Below are 17,723 nucleotides of genomic sequence, written 5' to 3'. Positions count from 1 at the left end.
GAGGTTGGGTAGGGGAGACGTTGAGTTCCCTAGAATCTTTGGCTTTCTGAAGATCAAACCCAGTGATGTGCCCTTAGTGCATTGGAGGGAATTATAAAACATCCGAGCGGGAATGGATTATCAGGAGACATCTCCACTCTCATTTTAGGTATGGGAACGGAGGCCTATAGAATAGAAGAGATTTCCCCCAAATCCCCAGATAGCAAGAGGCTGTGAAAAAGGAGAAGTAGTACATCCATCTTTAAAGTTTTGTGGTTTCAGACCCCTCTCTTGCCTTCTTTCTGCCTGTCTCTCTCAGTAAACATTTGTTAATTAGAGCATGGGTAGAGTGCAGAGCAAGCTGCCAGGGGAGAGCCGCTCACCTTTTTGTCATGGGAATGGAAGTTTCTCCATCTCTAACTTCTAATAAAACCATGTACTTTGGAGCTGCCTCTGGGACAGAGGTGTCACTGTCATCTGTGACAGGATTTCATTATCTATTTGTCAGTTGCCGAGATTTGGTCATGTGTTCAATGTACCTTCTCCTCTCCACACCCAAGTCAAGGCTTGTTGGCACAGTTGAAATGTGGTTGTAACTTTGGAGTTTAAAATGTGACCTTATTGCACATAAGAAAAAAACAGTTCTCTTAACTAAGTACTCATTAAAAGAAATGATTTGTTTTCTGTGATGCTACATTTTATGTTAATCTTTACATACAGCTGCTTTTAAAATTCAGACAGAGGATGAGGATTGGCTCTGACCTGTTAGGTAGCCTTAACTTTTCCTCTTCTTATCATGAGTAACACATTTGTTGAAGCCCTTGTGCTGAGGACACAGAGCCCTCAAGAGGCTCCCAGTCTACCTTGGCAGGCAAGACACCCATGGAAAATGAACTCAATACAAGGCACCATTTATGGAATGCCCAGGGAAGGCTGGGGAGAAGGTTCAAATGTGGGCCTATAATTTCTCCCTGGGAAGGAGACATCTTCCAGCAAGGGAGGTTGGCACTTTCTCTGCTCCTAGTCTTGGCTAATTTCCTAGAGCATCTGGAGTTTGGGTGATTTGCACAGTCACACAGCTGGTGTTCATCAGAGTCCAGACTTGGACGCAGGTCTTGCTGATGCCACACTGTCTGCTCTTTGTCTCAGTGAGGAGCACAAATACGTAGGCTGTAGGTCCCTGAGCTAGGACATCTGGGGAAAGGCTCAGAGGGAAGAAGGCATTGATATAAGGAGTGCCTTCCCATTCCTCCTTTTCTGTACAAGGAACATGTTGTAACACATGACATTAACATCTGGCTGTGGTCACTGAAGTCCTCATGACTCACAGCGGACCCAAGCAAAGTGACCACCACTGCTGTCACATCTTGTTGGTATGAGAGAGTTTGGAGGACAGGTGGCCGGGTTATTTGGTTCACAACATTTCCTGGAAACCAGTTACTGAGACGTGGAAGGCCCTCATCATTTCTCACCTGCTGGGGATGGGATGAGGTATGGGGAGCGGGGCAGAGTTCTGCCCACCTCAGGTCTCTCCCCAATCCAGTCCATCCTCCCTTCAGCCACCAAAAGGTTTCTTAAGGCACAGGCCTGGTCATGTGACCCTCCTACTCAATAGACTCCAATGGCTCACTGTTGGCTCCAGAAACAAATATAGAATGCTGTGTTTGGCATTCAGAACCCTTGTCCTCCAGCCCCTCCTGCCTTCTCAGCCTTCTTATGCTGTGCTGCACAGCAGGTGCTTGTCCACCCACAGACAAGACCCTCCATCTCAGCTCAGGCCGTTCTCCCTGGCTGGAATGCTTCCAGGCTTCCTTTAAGTCCTTCCAGAATCCCACCTGCAGGAAAACATTCCACAACCTTTTTTTAATCTGAGTGCCTTCCCTCTCAATTCTTTCCTATGTAGTGTTTGTACACATCTTCTTGCATGGTATTTGTTCCATTAGGTTGCAAATGAAGGGTAGGAGCTGTTCTTTTGCCACTTTTTGTATTCCTGGCACTTGGCATGGTTCCTGGCACATAGTAGATGCTTAACAAATCCTTAGGGACTGCCTGACTATGCTGGCGACAGCGTGCCTCTTTTGACGTATTACACAAAGTGACACTAACACTGAGGTCTGGGCTTTTAAGAATGTCTCATTGCATCAATGTCTATTAATGATGTCACCATTTTGGTTACAGGAACTGTATATCGCTGTGGGAATATCTGGAGCCATCCAGCATTTAGCAGGAATGAAAGACAGCAAGGTAACTCACGGGGTGTCGCTGCTGGGTCTTTGATGATGTGGTTCTCTGTGACTTGCTTAAATAGTTAATGTCTGAGGCTCGTTGCCTTGAGATGCAGCATGGAGCAGTGGAGAGAGCCCTGGACTTGACCAGGAGTCAGGAGGCTGGGGCCTCATTGGCTGTCAGCTTACCATGTGACCCTAACAGTGTAAAATGAAGCGGTGACCCTTAATCTCTGGTTCTTTGACTTCAGGACCCTACTTTATGCCTTCTGCCCAATGAAAGGGGGTTTGGGCCCATTCTGATGATGTGTATTAAATGCCAACTCCTCGCTGATCTCTGGACTGGCAGAAATTAGCTCCTGCCTTCAGGGGGCTTAACTGGAGTGTGAGCTCACTCTTTTGATGATAGTAGCTGGCTTATACACAGCTATTTAAAGTTTGTGAGGTACTCTCTGTGCATTCTGTAAGCTTCACAAGAGCCCTGGGATGTGAGGTAGTCTTAGGAGGTATTATTATCCTGATTTTAAGATGAAGATAGTGTGACTCAGTGGTAAGGGTTGTGTGGCTAGTAAAAGGTCTGTCCAGTTCCCAAGTCAGACCTTTCCTTCTTCCTATCTTAGACCCACCCACAAAGGACCATTTTGAGCACAAACACTAGGTCATGGTCAGTTTGAAAATCAAATGACACGGGGGCGGAGCCAAGATGGCGGAGTAAAAAGACGCACATACACATAGCTCCGAACCCACAGAACGGCTAGAGGGGACCAACTCACGGCGAATTCTGCACCCAGAGGCCATGGAATATTGGAGCGAGGGAGATTTCTGTTCTGGAGAGACCTGCAAACCTCTCGCGGTGGGTCCTCCGCGCTGCGGACTGGGCGCCGGGACTGGGAGCTGAGTGCAGCCCTGCAGCGGCCGCAACACCGTGAGGAAAAGATCCGAGCGGGCTACGGGGACGGGATCTCCAGCGGCCACGCAGGTCCCTCCACCCACAGAGGGACCTGCAAACCTCTCGCAAAAGGTCCGTCGCAGCGCGACGCGGAGCCCAGCCCAGACCTGCGGTGGCCGCGGCTCCGAGAGGTACAGATCCGAGCAGGCTTCAGGGATGGGATCTCCAGCGGTGGCACAAGCCCCTCCACCCACAGGTGACAGGGGTTGGTGAGAGAGTCTCTTTGGCGGGTCGAGAGGGGAGTGGGGTGCCCCCATGGCTCGGGCCCCCCCGGGAGATAGAAGCTGAGAGGCGGTTGCAGACAGGGGCTCCCCAAGCGGGGCGGGAGCCTGGATCCATTGTGGAAGGTCTGTACATAAACCCCCTGAGGAAACTGAGCCTGAGAGGTGGCCCTGCCCAGACCTCAACACCTGAACTTAATTCTCACACTGAATAGCAGCCCTGCCCCCGCCAAAAGCCCTAAGGCGGGAAGCAGCATTTGAATCCCAGTCCCCAAATGCTGGCTGGGAGGACCAGGAGGCGAGGTGGGTGTGAGGAAAATATTCAGAGGTCAAGTCAGTAGCTGGGGAGAATGCCCAGAAAAGGGAAAAGAAATAAAACTATTGATGGCTACTTTCTTGGAGAACAGACATTTCTTCCCTTCCTTTCTGATGAGGAAGAACAATGCTTACCATCAGACAAAGACACAGAAATCAAGGATTCTGTGTCCCAGCCCACCCAATGGGCTCAGGCCATGGAAGAGCTCAAAAAGAATTTTGAAAATCAAGTTAGAGAGGTGGAGGAAAAACTGGGAAGAGAAATGAGAGGGATGAAAGAGAAGCATGAAAAGCAGATCAGCTCCCTGCTAAAGGAGAACCAAAAAAATGTTGAAGAAATTAACACCTTGAAAACTAGCCTAACTCAATTGACAAAAGAGGTTCAAAAAGCCAATGAGGAGAAGAATGCTTTCAAAAGCAGAATTAGCCAAATGGAAAAGGAGATTCAAAAGCTCACTGAAGAAAATAGTTCTTTCAAAACTAGAATGGCACAGATGGACGCTAAGGACTTTATGAGAAAGATATCACAGAACATAGCGAGAAGATTGAAAAAATGGAAGATAATGTGAAATATTTTATTGGAAAAACAACTGACCTGGAAAATAGATTCAGGAGAGACAATGTAAAAATTCTGGGACTACCTGAAAACCATGATCAAAAGAAGAGCCTAGACATCATCTTCCATGAAATTATCAAGGAAAACTGCCCTGAGATTCTAGAACCAGAGGGCAAAATAAATATTCAAGGAATCCACAGAACACTGCCTGAAAGAGATCCAAAAAGAGAAACTCCTAGGAACATTGTGTCCAAATTCCAGAATTCCCAGGTGAAAGAGAAAATATTGCAAGCAGCTAGAAAGAAACAATTCAAGTATTGTGGAAATACAATCAGGATAACACAAGATCTAGCACCCTCTACATTAGGGGATCGAAGGGAATGGAATAGGATATTCCAGAAGTCAAAGGAACTAGGACTAAAACCAAGAATCACCTACCCAGCAAAACTGAGTATAATACTTCAGGAGAAAAAATGGTCTTTCAATGAAATGGAGGATTTTCAGGTTTTCTTGATGAAAAGACCAGAGCTGAAAAGAAAATTTGACTTTCAAACACAAGAATGAAGAGAACCATGAAAAGGTGAACAGCAAAGAGAAGTCATAAGGGACTTACTAAAGTTGAACTGTTTACATTCCTACATGGAAAGACAATATTTGTAACTCTTGAAACATTTCAGTATCTGGGTACTGGGTGGGAATACACACACACACACATGCACACACGTACACATACATAGAGACAGAGTGCACAGAGTGAATTGAAGAGGATGGGATTATATCTCAAAAAAAAAAATGAAATCAAGCAGTGAGAGAGAAATATTGGGAGGAGAAAGGGAGAAATTGAATGGGGCAAATTATCTCTCATAAAAGAGGCAAACAAAAGACTTATTAGTGGAGGGATAAAGAGAGGAGGCGAGAAAAAATCATGAGGTCTACTCTCATCACATTCCACTAAAGGAAAGAACAAAATGCACACTCATTTTGACAGGAAAACCTCTCTCACAAAACAGGAGAGTGGGGGACAAGGGCACAAGCAGGGTGGGGGGGAGGATAGAGGGGAGGGCATGGGGAGGAGAATGCAATCCGAGGTCGACACTCATGGGGAGGGAAAGGATCATAAGAGAATAGAAGTAATGGGGGACAGGATAGGATGGAGGGAAATATAGTTAGTCCTATACAACATAACTAGTATGGAAATCATTTGCAAAACTACACAGATTTGGCCTATATTGAATTGCTTGTCCTCCAAAGGGAAGGGGTGGAGAGGGTGGGAGCTAAAGAAGTTGGAACTCAAAGTGTTAGGATCAACTGTAATGTTCTTACCACTAGGAAATAAGAAATACAGGTTAAGGGGTAAAGAAAGCTATCTGGCCCTACAGGACAAAAGAGAAGACGGAGACAAGGGCAGAGAGGGAGGATAGAAGAGAGAGCAGATTGGTCACAGGGGCAATTAGAATGCTTGGGTTTGGGGGGGGAGGGGATAAAAGGGGAGAAAATTTGTAACCCAAAACTTTGTGAAAATAAATGTTAAAAGTTAAATTAAAAAAAAAAAAGAAAAAAAAAAAGAAAATCAAATGACACCTAATTGTTAGGTAAAATCCAAAAATGATTGGAGAGGAAAAACTTGCTTTTAATTTGCTGCTTAGATTGCTTTGGACTTGTAGAGGCCTGGACGGCTGTTGAGTCTAGGGATGTTGTATATTTCAGAATGTGACGTGTTAATTCATGCATAACAAGGTATAATTTGAATTATGAACTTAGTCTTTCATAGAGTCAGTGATGCCTGACACTTGTGCATTTATCTACTCGCATGGAAGCTTGATAGAAAATGTCATCAAACTTTAAAAAGTTTAATGTCTGCCTTGTAAAAGTGCCTCTAGGATCCTGTTTAAACCACTAAACAGATCAATCCAAGGACCAGCCAGGCAGGTTTCTGGACTAAGCCATGAAAACAGGGACACCATGAGGGAACGTGTAACTGTTGAATTAAAGGGGAAGAAATGTGAAATATTATTTTCCAGATCTGTTTGGGGGTTTCTCGAGCCATCTCCTACCTGGCAGATCCTGGTGCCAATCCCTGCTCACCTTCAGGGATGATGTCGACAGCAGGAGCATTACTACTAGACTTGAGGCCAGAGTAATGTTGGAGGAGCCTGGCTAAGGACTTGCTCTGAACGTCAAGGTGGTGGCTCAGTGTGGGGAACCCACAGGGACTGAGTGAGGACAGCCGGATGACCCTGGGCAAGTCCCCTCTCTGACCTCAGTCTGCACATCTATCAGAGATAGCGATTCTTGGATTGCACCTCACCGTGTGATAGTGCAGGAAGTGCATTTATAGAGGGTCAGTTGTGTGCTGAGAACTACACGTTGTCTCATCTGATCCTCACAATAGCCCTTTGAGGTAGGTGCATACCTCCACTATGTAGCTGAGGCAGAGGACTTGCCCATGGTCACATAGCTCATGAGTGACTGAGGCTGGATTTGAGCTTGGATCTTTCTGACTCCAGGCCCAGCACTCTTTCCAGCTGCCTCTGCTTCTGTCAGTACTCCTGCAGTTGATGCTGTGGCAGCTAATTCACATTGGTCTTGATCTGTATCCCCTCACACTGAATAGTTTTAATCCTCTCAGTAAAATATGGCTCATTTTCTCCATTGATCCATCAAACCCAGAACTGATGGCAGATAGAAGAGATGGCCAGCAGGGAGAGATGAGAGTGTCAAGATCCCAACAGATCTGCCTGGCAGGAGGGAAGAATTTCACAGTCCATTTAGTGAGAAGCCAGTGGGATTGAAGGCCACTGGCAGCCTTCACTTCAGCTCAAGGAATGAGATGCACATGAAGGGTTGGTCTAGGAGTTGGAAGGATCTAGACATTTTAATGGACTTCAAGTTCAAGGTTCCCCAAGGGGTGAGATCATGCCGTCCTCCATGCAACTGGCTTGGACAGTGCCCCTCCATTCCTATTGACCCAGGACGGAGGAGGGTCTGCGTGGTGCTGGAACAGAGCTCCCACCCCAGGCCTCTCCTCTCCAGGATATTGCAAAGGCCTCTTCTTGTCCAGACATTAATCAATCACCCCACATTTATGAAGCATCTACTATGTGCCAAGGATTGTGCGTGGCACTGGGAACACAGATCCAAAGAATGAAACAGTCCCTGGTAATCCAGGAGGGCCAACAGCAAGTACCCATTGGAATGTAGACAGAAGAGAGGAGACTCCTGGCATGAAGATGAGGTGTTTGGGGGGAGGCTTTATGGGGAGGGAGACTTTTGCAGGCAGAGTTGAGGAGGGTGGGCCCTTTGGGTCTGTTTGGCTGCATCACTGAGGGCAGGAGAAGGTGGAAAGGGGAGTTGGGGCCAGTCTGAGGAAGTCTCTACAAGCTCCACAGAGGGGTTTCTCTTGGGTCCTGAAGGTGATCAGGAGCCACTGCAGAGTTTCTTGGGGAGGGCAGTGACAGGATCTGCTCTGGCCTTTGATGGGGGATGGGGGCAACCTGGAGTGGAGAGAGAGGAGACAGGGAGACTCAGCCAGAGGCTGTGGCTAGAGAAAAGGCAGTGGGGGGATGAGAGGAAGATGCTGTCCAGGTTTCCGACCTTAAGGAACCAAGTCTGGGAAGAGAAAATGAGTCCTGGGGGCTGGATGGCATCATCTTCCTTGTTTGGGGTGCATGGTCCTTCCGTCTCAGCTCAGGCAGAGCCTGTGTCCTGGGCCAGGCTGAGCAGGAGGGAAGCTCCTTGATGCCCCTTGGGGCCTTTTTCCAGGACGGGCCACTCGGCTTCTTCCTGCAGTTCCCGCTGCCCATTGGGCTCCCTTCGCCTGCTTCATTCCACCTTTAATCTCACTGTGGTTCCTGAGGGTTCTGACCTGCTGTCTGTCCTTCCCTGTAATGAGCCAGCCCAGCCCTCAGACCCCTTGGCCTCTACTTTCCCCTGCAGCTCCACTGTTGGCAGATGGTTCCTCCCTGCTCCTGCCTCTGCAGCAACCCCTCTTCCCTCCTCCATCATGAGTTTCCTTTTCCTTTCTCTCCCCTCTCTCTGCCTCTTACTTGCATCTCCCTGAGGTAAATACCGGAGCTGTTTCCATTTCACAGATGCAGAAACTGAGGCCTAGTGACAAATTAGTCACAGTCACAAAATGAGGAGTTGTAATGAGTGGAATTTTAATAGAGGTCTCCTCTGACTCCAAGTGAACATTCTAGGCCAAGCTGCCTTCCTCTTAAGCACTTGAAGGATGATCATGTGGTTGACCTCAGAGGGCAGGATGAGAAGCTTGACTGGAAACTGCAGAGAGGTGGGTATGGCAGGCTTCCCTGGGGCCAGGTTGGCATGTTTTACCACCTGACATGGTGTAGAGTGGGTCCTTCTAGGAGGTCTGGTGCAGATGTCCCTTCTCTACAAAACACTCTGCTGGAATGGTTGGATCCAACTGGCTTCTAGTCTTTTCTGTGCAAACCTAGAATCCAGATAGAGTGACTGTGATGACCAGATCTGAGAGGAGAAGAAAGAGGCTGTGCTTGGAAAGAAAAGAGGTGCTTATAAGACTCAGAGATCCCAGGAAGTATTTCTGATGTGGTGCTTCCGGGCGAGGGGCAAATCAGACGTGTTCCCATGAGCAGTCAGCTAAAGGGAGCCTGCTGTGGCCCCTCTCTCCCCCGATGAAGAGACAATCAAGGTCGTTCCATTTCTGTGACTTACATTTACGTTGATGGTTCAGGGGTCCCCATTGTGGGCCTACTGCTGTTCTCTTGGGTTCTGTTCATGGAGGAGCCACCCCCAAGACCCTAATTCTCCCCGCATGCTGTGTGTACCAGGATGGAGCTCAGCAGCCCTGCTGCCCCCTTCCATGTGCAGTTGTGACCCAGATTTTAATCCTGGAATTGCAAAAAGGATCCATCACCTTGGGAACTGTCTTGTTCATGTTTATCTCTTATCCTCAAATCATCTTCTGTTTGAATTTGCACAGTTAAAAAACAAGTCTTTGAAGAGGGGAAGAGAAGCCTTTACTTATTATTGTGCATCATTTAATGGAGGAACATTCTTTTCTGCAAGAGAACTAGTCCATGTGACACACAGGTGCTTGTGGGGCTCTGCTGTCACCAGTCCACCTCATTCTCTGAAGCTCTGGCCTCTGTCAGGCCTTTTGGGAAGTCCTCCCCAGAGGCCCTTGTCACCATGCTTAGTGCCTCTTCTGTGGCCCCTGGCTGGGCCCCTCAGCTCACCTTTAGTCTTGCTACAAAGGCAGCATTCACACTTATTTTGTTGTTCTTGTAAAAGATGGGCTACGTGATTATATCTGAGTGTGGGAATGGGGAGGGGATGCCCCAGGATTGTTTTACTAGTGAGCAAAGTCTGTGTCCCCTTGTGCATGGGTAGATGCTGTTTGATACCAAACAATACGTGGTATGCTGTGTTTGGCAGATTGACTGAATGGGATGTATCCTGCTCAGGACATTTAGCCTACTTGGCTTTGTAAAGTGTAGCAAACCAGACAGTCTTTCAAAAGTATGTGCTCTGTTTCATATAAAACTCTTGTTTATAATGAGAGTTATGAATAGAGGCAGTTGTGGAGGGATAAAGAATAATAATTTTATTCTAAAATATTATATTACTGCTAGTGAGTCATCAGATGTTTTAATTATTTGATTTTAAGGATGAGATAATTGTGAAAATAGAAAACAACAGAAAAGGCAGCTAAAATAGAGAATGTAATGGAAACAATGCATGATGGGTGCAGGTGAGCAGGCTCCAGGGAGTTCCTAGCAATGACTTGTCCAGAAAAGGGGGCAAAGAAGGTGTCACCAAAAACAGAAGTAACTGGAAGGTGTCCAGTTTATGAAGAGAATAGGAGTGAGTCAGAGACCTCAAGTACTGCAGGGTGCCTGAGGTGGGAAGGGACTCTGGGGGATCCTTGGATTCTAACCCTAACACTCCTCCCCTCCCTGGTACTGATCTAGCTAGTGCAAACTTTGTCCAAATCCTTTCACCAAGCTTCTTGAGAATCCCAAAGACAAGAATAGGAATGGATTCCATTTCACCAGAACTCTGGGAGGTATCATGCTTATGATTCTGCTAGAGCTAGAGAGACCTGCCCGTGGTCAGACTGCTAAGTGTGGGAGATAAGATTGGAACCTGAGCCTTCTGACCCCTGAAGTCCAACCCTCTCTCTACTACTCCACGCTGTCTTTCACATACAGATCCTGAGTACAGTCATGAGACTCGCAGGGGCTGAGAGGGTATGAGCATTTTCCCTCTATTGCCCCTACCCAGCCCTTACCAACAGAGGGCTAAATCTGGGCTTGTCTTCTCTTGTTTCACAGACAATTGTGGCAATTAACAAGGATCCAGAGGCCCCCATTTTCCAAGTGGCAGATGTGGGAATCGTTGCAGATTTGTTTAAGGTGAGTGTGACTTGAGGAAGAGTCAGCTTTCACATTAGCATGCTGTGGAGAGGGTCAGATCCGGGGTCAGGACTTTGAGGCTGTCACGACCTTGTGGAAGTTTTCAAGAGAAACTAAACTGCTTTTTCTGGAATGTGCTCATTTTTTCCTGGAAGAAGGACTCAAAATTAAGCCTTGGAATAGTGTACAAATACCAGCGTCTCATTTACTAAATTTCTGCAAAAAAATTGTAGAACATTACAGCTGAGGCCATAGAAGTCATCTGATTCAGACCATGTTGAACGGGGGACCACAGAAAACAGAATCCTCCTGAGCCACCCACCAGTTAGTGACCGAGCCCTAGTCTCTTCATCTTTCCCATACAGCATTCCTGTATTTTGAGACCAGCACTTCATGAGTCGTTATTTCTTAGGTATGGTATAATATTTCCCCTCATCAGGCCAGTGTGGAGTGTGAAGCTGAGTGCTTTGGATATCAGTCATTGTACTCATGAACAAACCAGAGCCCTGGAAGGGAAATGGCCTTTCTGAGACCCCATAGTGACCTCACTCTCCCTCTCGGTGGCCTCTTTCAGACCCTCTGTGGCTGAACAGCATCCTTCCTGGAATATGGTTCAGCAGGTGCAGGCCTCTGGGCAGGGTGGGCTCCTTCTCCTTCTGTGCAGTTTCCTCCTCATCCATCCTCCACAAGGGGACCTTGTTCCAATTCTGCAATCTTACTTGGCCTTACATGGCCTCTGTATCTCCTGGCCCCTTGCGCCATTTGGCCAGCCCACCTCCAAGGGTGCTGTCTCTGCCCTGCTTTCACCTGTTGCAGCCAGACTGGATGATTGCCTTCCATGACTCAGCCTTTAGTGTCAGTGGAAGATAATGGTTCAAACGATGTGTCTTTGTTTCAGGGAGAAGCTTTGGGGTCATTAAAAACACTGGGACACTTTCCTAGGCAGCCATATTAAGCATAAAACTAAATCTTGCCAAAAAATTTGCAGTTCAGTTAGTTCAGCCTTGGGATTCACTGTGTGTGAATTGGCTCAGAGCTGTTGGTTTTGCTCTGTGAGTTGAGAAAAAATGTTGCTCTCTTTCCTTTGGTTCCTGGTCATGTCTTAGTGGGAAAGGAAGGCTGCTTAAAAAGTGTTGGACCCTATTGAGTTTTTCATATTTATTTACAAGGCTGACTTTCTTTTTCTTTGTAAAGTAGAGTTGTGGGAGCAGAGGATTAGGAGATATTTTGATTCATTCATTGAAAAATGAGATTAAGTTAAACATTCATTGCTGCCTTGTCTCTGTAGCATATGGACTGGCAGGCTACAGAATGGCAAGATAATTGGGATCGACACTTTCTTGTGGTGCCATTTTGAGGGCCTCAGTGGTCCTGCTTTACCTGTATGTATTTAATCCAGTTCAGCCCACTGTTAGGCAGCCCTGACATTTTGCCGGATGCTGAGATACAAAGGAAAAATGAAAGTCTGAGAGCTTCTTCCTCCTGGAGGAGAACAGGGTAACCCCAAATAAGTAAGCCCAGGGAAGTGGAAGAAGGCTAGAGTGTCATCAGCTGGCTTTTGGGAGACCAGCCCTGAAAGCGCATCTCACATCTTCCCAGGGTGTGGTATTGGCCCCATTTCCTGTATTTGGATTATGCTGTAGTGGTGGTGAGAAGCCAAGGAGCTAAGAGCTGTTCCTGGCTCTTCCCTTGCAAGCTCATGCTCCCTCCTCCCCTCTCTGAGTTGTGACTTCCTCATATGTCCACAAGGGCTGAGAGAAGACTTGGGTGCAGATCCCACTGTGGGCTCTCCCTCTGGGCCTTGGTGCAGGCAGTGTCTTCATCTGGAAAGCCAAGGTGGTTATACCAGATTGTCTCTAAGACATTTTCCAGTTGTCATATCCTATGACCCAAATTTCTGCCCCTGATTTGCTGTGTGACCTTGGGGAGACCCTTCCCCTCTCCAGGACTCAGTTTCTCATCAGCAGAATTGGTTGAACTAAATGATCTTTAAGGTCTTTTCCAGCTCTCCTGTGTTCTATTTCTGAATTCTCTGGAGTTCAGCCTGAATGCCCTTCCTCCATGAAGACTCCTGTTCTAGGCAGCCTGTTTGAACCAGGTTATGCAGTAGTGAAAATGAGGCCAAGCTCAGTCTGAGGGCTCTCTCCATCCTGGGCCATCTGAGAAGAGGGAAGGGCCGGCTTCACCTAGGTACTCAGGCTGTCCCTGCCCCAGTCCTGTGGAAGTACTGTAGGGGCCATTTTTTTTAGCTGGTTTTTGTTTTTCCACTTAATAGTATTTTATTTTTTCCAATTATGTGTAAAGATAGTTTTCAGCATTGACTTTTATAAGATTTTGAGTTTCAGATTTTTTTCTCTCTCCCTCCACTCTCTCACTTCCCCCCTCAAGATGGCATGCAATCTGATATAGGCTCTACACGTACAACCACATTAAACACACTTCCACATTAGTCATGTTGTGAAGAAAGAATACGAACAAAGGAGAAAAAGGGGGCCACTTTTTAGGAAAGGATTGGCCAGCTGGGGTCTCTGGATGAGGGCAGGCAGGGGGTCAGAGGCCTTGTAGCCCATGGAGGGCCTGGGTTTGCAACCACAACATGGTAGCAAAGAGGACTTTTCCTGAAGGGGAACAGGCTCTTCTTTCTAGGCATGGGAAGATCCTGAGAAATGGCAGCCTCTGAGGGGGCTTCCAAGCCTGGCTGGCTGCTTCAGACCTCCCTTGGGTAGCCCTGGTATGCTGACTGCCTTGTGTATGAACCACATGTGGTATTAGGAAGTTAACTCCAGGGAGGGCATTCCACTGGCAGCTGGCATCAAGCAGTTCTGCTGGCCTGGTTCAGATGGCAGGGACAGTTATAAATGGAGAAAGAGTTCTCCCTCTTGCCTTTGTTCACCCTGTTTCTGCACATTCCCAGTCTCTAGAGAGAACTAGAGATCAGGATGTGAGGGCAGGCTACTGGGCACATCTAGCCTAGACTAGATCAGATGGAGGGGTGCCTGATAGATGTGTGGTCATGCAGGAGAGATGGATGTTGGCTTGCTTGGCCTCAGATCCTGTCTGCACCCACCCTGACAGAGGGACATCCAGCCTTGGCCCAGAGACCTTCAGGGGGGGAGCCTGATCCATGAGGACATAGTTCTTCTCAGGAAGTTTCCTTTAAACCTGTCTCTTTGCCACTTCCACCAAGCCTAATCCCTCTTCCATGTGACAGCCATTTGAATGCTGAACATCAAGAGACTAGGTCATGTGCTGCCCCAAAGCTGGTGAGACCCGGGTTCAGTGCCCTCTGGCACGGACTACATGGTGAGTCACTTCTTTGGGTCTTGTCTGCTGAGTCATTGATTATTGGCTTTGGTCTCCCTGGGGGAGAAAGTTCCTCCCCTCCCCCAGGAGGAGCCCCCTTGGAAGATCATCATTCCTTTCCTAGTGATTGCTTATTACTTTCAGAAAAGTACAGGAGCACCAGGAGGGGCTCTTTGCACCTCATCCCTTTGCACGTACTCACCTTCCCTGGATATCCTGGATTCTCCAAACAGCCCTGCAGGGAAGCCTGCCCTTGGGCCTGACTAATACCAAATGCTTCTAGGCCTTCAAGCAGCTTTCCACAACTAAAGAGGCTCAGTTGTATCTAAAATAACCTCCAGGGCCCTTTTTGTTCTAGTGAGTTCTTGAAGGACAGGAGCAACCATATCTGGCATTTTTTTGAAGGATCATGTGGTTTGGAACTTCATTGTCCAGGTCTCTTGTTTTGTAGATGGGGAACCGAGGCTTCAGGCCTCCCATCTGTCTAATGCTTGGAGGGGTAGGACTGAATCTATCCTCAGGACTCAGTAAAAATGTGCTGAGTACATGAAACCTCTAGGTGGGATTCCTGTCAGCAACTTAAATCTTGCCAGACTTGTGGACTTTTTTACCCCCTCTGTTTCCCCCCCTCTCTTCCCCAGTCCCATGGCACAGAGCCTGGTGCTTCATAAAAGGCCAGTTGACGGTTGTCATGACCACCTCCCCCATGACATCTGCGGAGATCATTTAAATGACAACACTATCAATAGATCATAGGAGCTGTCACTTCTCTAGCACAGCAACATTTACAAAGTACTTTCCTCTCACTAACCCAGGGAGAGGGTGATACATAGTGTTTCAGTTTTCAGATAGGGAAGCAGGCTAAAGGAGGCAAACGGGCCCATCCATCAGCACTTTTCAGATGTACAGAAAAGCCCTGAGCACCCAGAGTTAGCATTTTTCTTTGTTTCTTTTAAAATGCCCTTTTTTTTTATTATGAATCTAAATATCATTTTCTTTTTCCTGAATGAGCCAGGGTATAGATACTCTTAGTATAATTCTATTAATGTCCATTGAGAACAGCTCCTGTGAATGTTTTTACCACTTCAGCAAAGACAGGCAGAGAAAAAAATAGCTTCTGCACAAAATATATATATTTTTAATAGAAGAGGAGGCTCCATCATGCTTATCAGGAAGTTGTGCCAGCCTTGGGCATTGCCACCTGCAGATTGACCTGCATGTATCCTGTGTGGGTGGTATGAATGAGCTCATAGTCTGTGCATCAAGGAGCAGGCAGAGAAAGTGTGCCAGCACTTAGTGCCATCCCTGAGTGAGCGCCTGCTGGCCTGGGTGCAAATATGGACCTTTCAGTAAGGTAGAGACAAAGCGACATTCGGAACCAACAACATGTCGACAATTTCCTTAATAAATTTTGTACGAACACATTATTTCCACCTAATGGAAATGTAGCTCTCTTAAATAATTGAGAAGCATCTTCATCAGTGGTGAGTTCAGCCGGGATCTTTGTGAGCTGGGGCAACCCACAGCCCTCACAAAGACAAGGTAACTGATAGTTTGCTGGAACTGCCAGGCTAAGTTTTCAGGCATATTGCACATCACAAGAATCTGCTGTTGACCTACTGGCCCATGGGCTCTTTCTTGTACCAGCGCTCCTGCAGAGTGCCCAAACACAAGCCTTATGGGCGGTGGGCAGTAGGGCTCTGAAGCAGACCAGGGCTGGTACGTAAACAAGATGCAGGGTTTGGAATAGTCCCATTACCCATTGGGCTCTGGCAGCCCGCTGGAATGAGCTCGGGAGTTGGCAGTTGGAAGATCTGACTTCAAGTCTGGACTCTGCCACTCACTGGATTGGGTGACCTTGGACAGGACATGTCCCCTCTGGGCCACAGCTTCCTTAGGACTGAACTCTGTCTCTGAGAGCCCTCTCAGCTCCATCTTCTGTACCCAGAGCAGAGTATGAGAAATTGGAAATGAAATTGAAGTGCTGGCTGAGGTGACAGGATAATGTGGAATCACCTTTGTTCCCAAAGTTATAGAAGACTTAGAAATTCCGGTATCAGTGTGGGTTACTGTGATCTCATTTTTGAGTCTCTCATGTCAGCCTCAAGACTTTACACTATAGAAGATGTCCTGGGATTGAATGCTTCCTTTCAAGTTTGTTACTTCAGGGTGTGCAGGGGAGGTGATGCCCACCCCAGCACTCCTGGGAGGGTCTTTGAGATGTTTACAGTTGCACCTGATTTCTCATGTAGTGCCCACTTGCACAGACTGATCACTGCTGATCACCACTATTTCTTGAATGAGCCTTCATTGAGCAGCTCCTGTCTGCATAGCATAGCCGTCTCCTCTGTGTCCAGAGGGTGGAAGAAGTGCCCTGCCCCCTGGATGGACAGCCAATTTGACCTTGTGACTTTGTGAATGCTCAGGGGTCAGTGAGCTGGCAGTGTGGGGTAGCCAGAGGAGCACAGTAGAAAGTGAGCCCATCTGTGCAGGCTGTCCCCAGGGCTCCTTGTATGTCTCTGCTCCCTGACCCCCTGGCATTGCTGTGTTCTAGCCCGATTAACTGAATACTGTGGGGGTGCTGAGGCTCCAGGGAGGTGATGGGTGTAACATGCCATGTAAATGATCCCTTTCCAGCCATTATCTCCTCCTCAGGGCCTCCACCAAGCAGGGTGTCCCAGGCTTCCCTTGCTTCTCACCAGTCCCTCTCCCGTCAGCTGCCCCGCTCAGAGGGCACCTTTTCCCCCAAAGCCTTCTGTGATCTCCCCTCTCAGGATGGTGCTAGACCTCATACTGTACTTTGTTTTGCATTGATTGTAGTTGTTTGTAATATGGTGATCTGCGTGGATGGCATATCTTCCTTCCTAGACTGTGAGGGCTTTGCATGCAGCAGGTGCTTAATAAGTGTTTGCAGCATTGAGTCATTATTACCTCTAAGCTGTGCTGCCTGGAAGGATCAGGGCAGGCTTGAGGCCTGGGGAGAGTGAGCAGGAGGTTGGGGCTCCCATATAGAGAGAACATACAGGTGTTTTGTGGGGTCTCTCTGTGCACAAACCATTTCTCATCCAGTTTCTTTGTGGAGCAGAGCATCTTGCATCCCCTGCTGCTGCCGTTGCCCTCCTGGCTGGGCAGGGGGAGCACAGCAGGGTTCTCTGTGCCATGAATACCGGCCGGCCCACAAGATTCCTTCGTGCCTGAGTTCCCTGTTTGGTTTTCATTTGCAGGTAGTTCCTGAGATGACCGAGATACTGAAGAAGAAATGACGAAACCACCGTAGGTCATGGTTTGAGATGGGCAATCACCCAAAATCACAGATGCCTTGGAAAGCGTGGAAGGCTGATTTCAATTTTGTTAAATTCCAAAAGTGCCAGAATGTCTTTTATGGGAACATTCACATTTTCCTTTTTAAGTTCATTCTTGGTTCCAGACATCATCATTTTTGAATGTTTTCTAATTCTCTAATAAAACCAATAATAAAGTACTGACAGCCTTAAGCCTGGCACTGAGACGCGTTTCATGCTTTGGCTTTTGGGAAGTCAAACCTGAGAGTCTGGGGAGATGGGCGTTTCATGCTTTGGCTTTAGGGAAGTCAAACCTGAGAGTCTGGGGAGATGGGCGGGGAAGGTTATTTATGACTTTGTTTAATGGTTTGAGCTGTGTGTACACCCCCCCCCCCCCCCCCCCCCCCCGAGGATGCTTGCATGCACACGCACTTACACATGCACTCACACTCCAATGTAGCCTTCAGGACTCTGGTCATCTCCATTCCACACTGAA

At 47.6% G+C, this 17,723-nt stretch overlaps 1 protein-coding gene across 1 annotated transcript in view; it reads left to right on the top strand.

Moving 5' to 3' along the window:
* ETFA (electron transfer flavoprotein subunit alpha) overlaps positions 1-17,445 on the top strand; it is a 72,948-nt gene extending 55,503 nt beyond the window's left edge. Inside the window, exons 10-12 of the mRNA XM_072628636.1 lie at positions 2,158-2,223; positions 10,563-10,643; positions 17,171-17,445. Of these exons, the coding sequence (XP_072484737.1) occupies positions 2,158-2,223; positions 10,563-10,643; positions 17,171-17,209 (186 nt within the window). The 3' untranslated portion in view covers positions 17,210-17,445. The remainder of the gene's footprint in view (positions 1-2,157; positions 2,224-10,562; positions 10,644-17,170) is intronic.
* Positions 17,446-17,723: the final 278 nt, after the last annotated feature.

Source organism: Notamacropus eugenii, chromosome 1 (genome assembly GCF_028372415.1).
Source record: "Notamacropus eugenii isolate mMacEug1 chromosome 1, mMacEug1.pri_v2, whole genome shotgun sequence".
NCBI lineage: Eukaryota > Metazoa > Chordata > Mammalia > Diprotodontia > Macropodidae > Notamacropus > Notamacropus eugenii.
This window is presented reverse-complemented; position numbering and strand designations above follow the sequence as displayed.